General features: G+C 44.5%; 1 protein-coding gene across 1 annotated transcript; it reads right to left on the bottom strand.

Moving 5' to 3' along the window:
• Window positions 1–379: 379 nt before the first annotated feature.
• LOC141350824 (uncharacterized) lies at window positions 380–4,927 on the bottom strand. The gene is made up of 2 exons (XM_073856625.1): window positions 4,728–4,927; window positions 380–4,064 (listed from the first exon to the last, which is right to left on the bottom strand). Exon 2 carries the CDS (start codon window positions 3,938–3,940, stop codon window positions 380–382), a length of 3,561 nt encoding a protein of 1,186 aa, XP_073712726.1. The 5' UTR covers window positions 3,941–4,064; window positions 4,728–4,927.
• Between the last annotated feature and the right edge of the window lie 315 nt (window positions 4,928–5,242).

Here is a 5,242-nt window from a genome sequence, read left to right as displayed (position 1 = left end):
ATAGCTCTGTGCCTTTAGCCCCAATCAGTGAACATGTAGCATAGGTGCGGAAAATGTTCAGACCATTAAGCTCTTGCAGTGAGTCCTGCCACCGTTGCCACTTCTCAAATTTCTCTGGAGGCAGAGCTGTGTCCCAATCTGTACCTTGAGAGACTAGTTCTCGTAGAAGAAGCCTGCCCTCGACCGTCACAGGCGCCAGGAAGCCCAAAGGATCAAACAAACTATTGATCGTTGAGAGCACGCCTCTGCGTGTGAAGGGTTTCTGAGGCTTGGGAATGTTAAAGGTGAATGTATCCTTTGTCATATCCCAGACTACTCCCAAACTGCGCTGAATAGGTAAGTCGTCAACTGCAAGGTCCAAAGTCTTCATACCCTCTGCTCAATCTTCTTTGGGAAAGGCATTTATAACATTGACCTTGTTTGAGGTGATCTTGTGGAGCTTTATGTTACAACCTGCCAGCAGGTTTTGGGCTCTCTTTAGAAGATCAACTGCTTCAACCTCAGTTGGAAAGGACCGCAAGGCGTCATCCACATAGAAGTCTTTCTTAATGAATTCGCAGACATCCCTGCCAAAATCCTTCTCTCCCTCCTGTGCTGTTCTCCTCAACCCATAGGATGCCACAGCAGGTGATGGGGAGTTTCCAAACACGTGGACCCTCATCCGGTATTCCACCACTTCACTTTCAGGGTTGTTGTCCTTAAACCACAGAAAGGGCAAAACATCTCGATGCTCTTCCTGGACCAGAAAGCAATAAAACATTTGCCTAACGTCAGCAGTTATGGCAACAGGTTCCTTCCTGAACCTAAGAAGAACTCCCAGAAGACCATTGTTGAGATTGGGCCCCTGAAGCAAGACCTCATTGAGTGAGACACCCTCAAAGCGAGCACTTGAGTCAAAAACAACCCTGATTTTACCGGGCTTGTGCGGGTGGTAGACTCCAAAAATGGGAAGGTACCACACCTCCCTTCCCTCTGATGGTGGTGCCAACTCTGCATAGTTGCTATCCAAGATCCCTTGCATGAACTCCAGGAAGTCTTCCTTCATACTGGGTCTCTTCTGGAAAGCTCGCTGCAATGACATAAACCGTTGGTGTGCCTGCTGTCTATTGTTAGGGAGCTGCTTCCTTGGGTTTCGAAAGGGCAAGGGTGCCACCCAGCTGCCGCTTTCATCCCTAACAAACCCCTTATCCATTAGCTGTAGAAAGGTCAAATCATCGATTGAAGGTGCTAACTGATTGTCCCTTTCAGTCCTTTGGAAGACTGTTGCACCAAGGAGGTCCTCTTGTTGATCTAGAGAATGAGGCCAAGATAGAGAACTGTTCTGCTGAAGGGTCTGGCTGAAATCCTCCTTAATTTTGACAAGGTTCTCACAAGGACGCATATAACTGGGACGGCCATTGTCCATGATACATGTTTTAAATGTGTTTACTTCTGTAGGGGTGTGGGCTCCACCCAGGCAGACGTCACCGACAATGACCCACCCAAGATCGTGCTTCTGGGCAAATGGAGCGTTGTCTGGGCCATTATACTGCCGACGCACCTTGTGGACCTGGAGAATGTCCCTTCCTAACAGGAGCAAGATGTCTGCTGTGTCATCTAGAGCAGGTATTTGGTTAGCCATAGCTCGCATGTGGCTGTGTTGGTAAGCTGCTTCTGGGGTTGGGATTTCTGTTCGGCTGTTTGGCACATTATTACACTCTATTAGAGTTGGAAGGGTGATACTTAGCTCTCTTGAGAGTGGTTCAACCATGTAACCATGAGCTCTTCTACCAGTCACCTTGACAACTCCTGCACATGTGGTCAGGATGTATGGTATTCGTGGTCCCTGTATCTGAAAAGTGTCAAAGAATTCTGTCTTGGCCAACGAGACGTTACTCTGATCATCTAAAATCACGTACATCCTTTTACTCTCCTCTGGATGACCTTGAGGATAGACATTAACCAGACATATTTTTGAGCACGACTTTCCTTTGAAGCCCTTACCACAAACTTGTGTACACATTGGTTTGGCCGCTATGATTTGTTCATCATTCGGTGTGGTGACTGACTCCCCGCCATGAACCTCGGAAGGGCTCTGCTCTTTGAAACCCTTTTGATCCTTGTAAGAGGTTAGCTCCTTTGACCCTCTTGGAGCAGGACCAAAGTGCAGTGCAGCCACATGACGTTCACTTCCGCACTCTGCGCATTTGATTGGAGCACCACAATCCTTGGCCTGGTGGGAGACTGAAGCACAGCAGCGAAAACACACTCCCTTATCCCTGAGGAATTTCTTTCTTTCATCCAAGAGCATAGCTCGAAAGCTCTTGCACTTCTTAAGCGCGTGCGGTTTTTTATGTATGGGACATAATGTGTTCACGTCTTCGGTTTGGTTCCCCTCCCTCTCCATAGTTGTTTCCCTGTTTTCCACACTTGTCTTATGTACAGACACAGGATTCTTGTAATTGAGATTCCCCATTCTCTCCTTTTTTAGAGCAGGTGCAACTGTATTGGTCACATAAAAACTTGGATCATTTCTTGCCCTGGCTTGTCTCCTTACAAATTCAGAAAAGACTGAAAAGGGTGGGAAATGTACCTTGTGATCTTCCTTATATTTTGATCCAAATGTCATCCATTTATCCTGTAAATGAAAGGGTAGTTTTTCTACGATGGGACTTACTCCTCTCGCCGTGTCCAGATAGGCTAACCCTTGGAGATAACCATCTTCCTTCGCAGCTTCAAGTTCGCACAGTAAATCCGCAAGTTCTCGAAGTCTGTAGTTATCACGGTTGCCTACTCTTGGGAAGTTGTCCAGTTTTGCAAACAAAGCCTTCTCTATGGCTTCTGGAGCACCATAAAGGTCATCCAGTCTTTCCCAAATGAGGTTCAGACCCACCAATGGTTGGCGGACATTGGCAGCTTTCATCCTGCGAGCTTGATGACTCGATTCGGGACCTAGCCATTTTATGAGAAGGTCAATTTGTTCGTGAGCAGAAAGTTCAAGTCCCTTCACAACACTTGTAAATGTTGACTTCCAGCCAAGGAAGTTTCCTGGCTGATCATCAAATTTGGTTAAACCCCCTGAAACTAGCTGGCTTCTTATTAAGAACTTAGCTAAGTCTGATGTGTTGCTATTTAAACCATGGCCAGGAAGGGGATTAAAAGCATAGTGGCTGAACATTTTCTGCTGCTTTATTTGATCTGAAGTATCAACTTGTTGCCTTCCTTCTACTTTGATTTCTTGATGTAAGCTTTGAAAGTGCTGACTGGAACGCTGCTGGCTATGTAATTTAGGAGTTTGTTGGTAGCCGTCAGGCTGATATGATTCAGAGTGATGGAGATGTGCCTGATGAGGGGACGAGTGTTTTGGCATCTCACAATCTCCATAAGGGTGTTGAGGTTTATGACTGAGAGACTCAAATGCATGGCAAAGGGAGCCGCGCTCTTCATCCAATGTTAATAAGGCGGATGGCCCCTGTTGGTTTATATAAAACGGCTCATCTGGGTTAGAATCATCTTTTTGTGAATGCCTTGCCACATATTCACTCACTTTGTCTTGTGGACTTTGCGATGGTAAAAACTCAAAGTCCTGCCGGCTCCCGTGAGAGCTTAATTCGCTGGCAGCATTTTCCATAGCAATGGCCTTTGCAATTGCAGCCTCTGCTTCTGCTTCTTGCTTAAGCGCATCTAATTCTGCTTCAAGACGAGCCTTTTCGATTTTGATCTTCATTTCCTTTCTGATGAAAGAGGCTCTGGCTTTCGCTGCCTCAGCCTCTGCCCGTGCTGTTGCAGCTGCCACGTTGACTATGGATCTTTGAGAGCATAAAGATCGACGTGCACTAGATGACGAGTGTGATTTTGCATCAGCAATCTTTGCATTGTCTTGAGTTTTTGGGGTCTCATTCATTGAAACTTGAGACAGAGGTTCCTTCTCTGAAACCATCTTCTTCTCAGAGGACGTCATTTTACTATACTGTTCTCAACTAACATGAAACAGCAAGCTAAACTCGTTCCTTCAAAAGTTTTTCCTCCAATGAACAGGCAATGTGTTGTACTTGGCAGGTGATTTTAATGAAGAAAAGGTAAAACTGAAATAACAAACACATAACAAAATACAGGTAAGTATTTTCTGTATTACCATTAAATGATGTTTTATATAAACAAGGTTTGGGAGGAGCTGATCAGTCAATGAACTCGGCTGGCTTTCAATCACTAATCAATGAACTTGGCTGGCTCTCAATGAACACGGCTGGCTCTCGATGATTAAGCAATGAACACGGCTGGTTATCAATCACTAATCAACACAACAACTTAGTACCAGCTCTATAAATAATCATAGAGTCCTTACCCTCAATTCTCTGGGACATTATTGCAAACCCACCTCCACCCCTTCGCCTCACTACGTACATTTAGCTCAGCACCGGGGATAACCCGGGTCAGGGCACGCCCCAGGCCCGGGGCTCCTTCCCCGGTCAAGGGACGAACGTTCCGAACTCGGGGGGTATTTCCCGAGTTTGGAACCTTCGCCCCGGGACAGCACGCCACTCACGCATATTAGCAGTCCCTCTTTATTGTCAGTGAGGCGAACTCGTAAATTAATAAATAATGTATTTTTCCCCTTTACAGGTTCACTTTCAATATGTCATCATTAAGATACAGGTGAGTAAACAAATAAATAAATAAACTCAGCACAAACAAATAATATATTGCTCCTAAATTAGGTCTTAAGTTATTAAATTAAATATACTCACTGACGATACCCCATGACCGAACAAAAAGATGGATGGATAGAGATGGTAGTAACTACAACATGTGCTTCTTTAACATGGCTGTAACTGCAGCACAACAGGAAATGATCTCACCAACAAGAAATCTCATTTTCAAAATAAAAGGCACACCTTCAAAATAAAGGTGCTCTACAATAAACAGTCTCTTGGAACTTCTTAATTACACCACACCTAGGTAATCTGCGTGTTGTTTATTTTGCTTGTTATTTAAATAAACTATGTTTAAAGTACTTTGTTGTTATTTATTCTTAGCAGAGTTTGCCGAAAGTTACCTGTGGACCACGGACGCCGCTTGGTTATGTTGTTACTGCTGAAACCGTCTATAACAACTATCAGCACATGAAGTACATACATAAAGGAGCAGTTTTGCCGGACAGATTTTTAGATTTATCCAGGACTAGGCCTTAATTATAATAGGTTATTTTTTACAAACAAAGTTTTTACAAACATGCTTACAAAAACAGTACTCTTGTGCATCT

This window comes from Misgurnus anguillicaudatus, chromosome 19 (assembly GCF_027580225.2).
Source record: "Misgurnus anguillicaudatus chromosome 19, ASM2758022v2, whole genome shotgun sequence".
Lineage (NCBI taxonomy): Eukaryota > Metazoa > Chordata > Actinopteri > Cypriniformes > Cobitidae > Misgurnus > Misgurnus anguillicaudatus.
Note: the sequence above shows the minus strand (reverse complement) of the source record. Positions and strands in the feature narration are given on the sequence as shown.

Excerpts from the sequence above, each read along its gene's own strand:
- LOC141350824 (XM_073856625.1), bottom strand. The coding sequence starts at position 3,940 with ATGACGTCCTCTGAGAAGAAGATGGTTTCAGAGAAGGAACCTCTGTCT.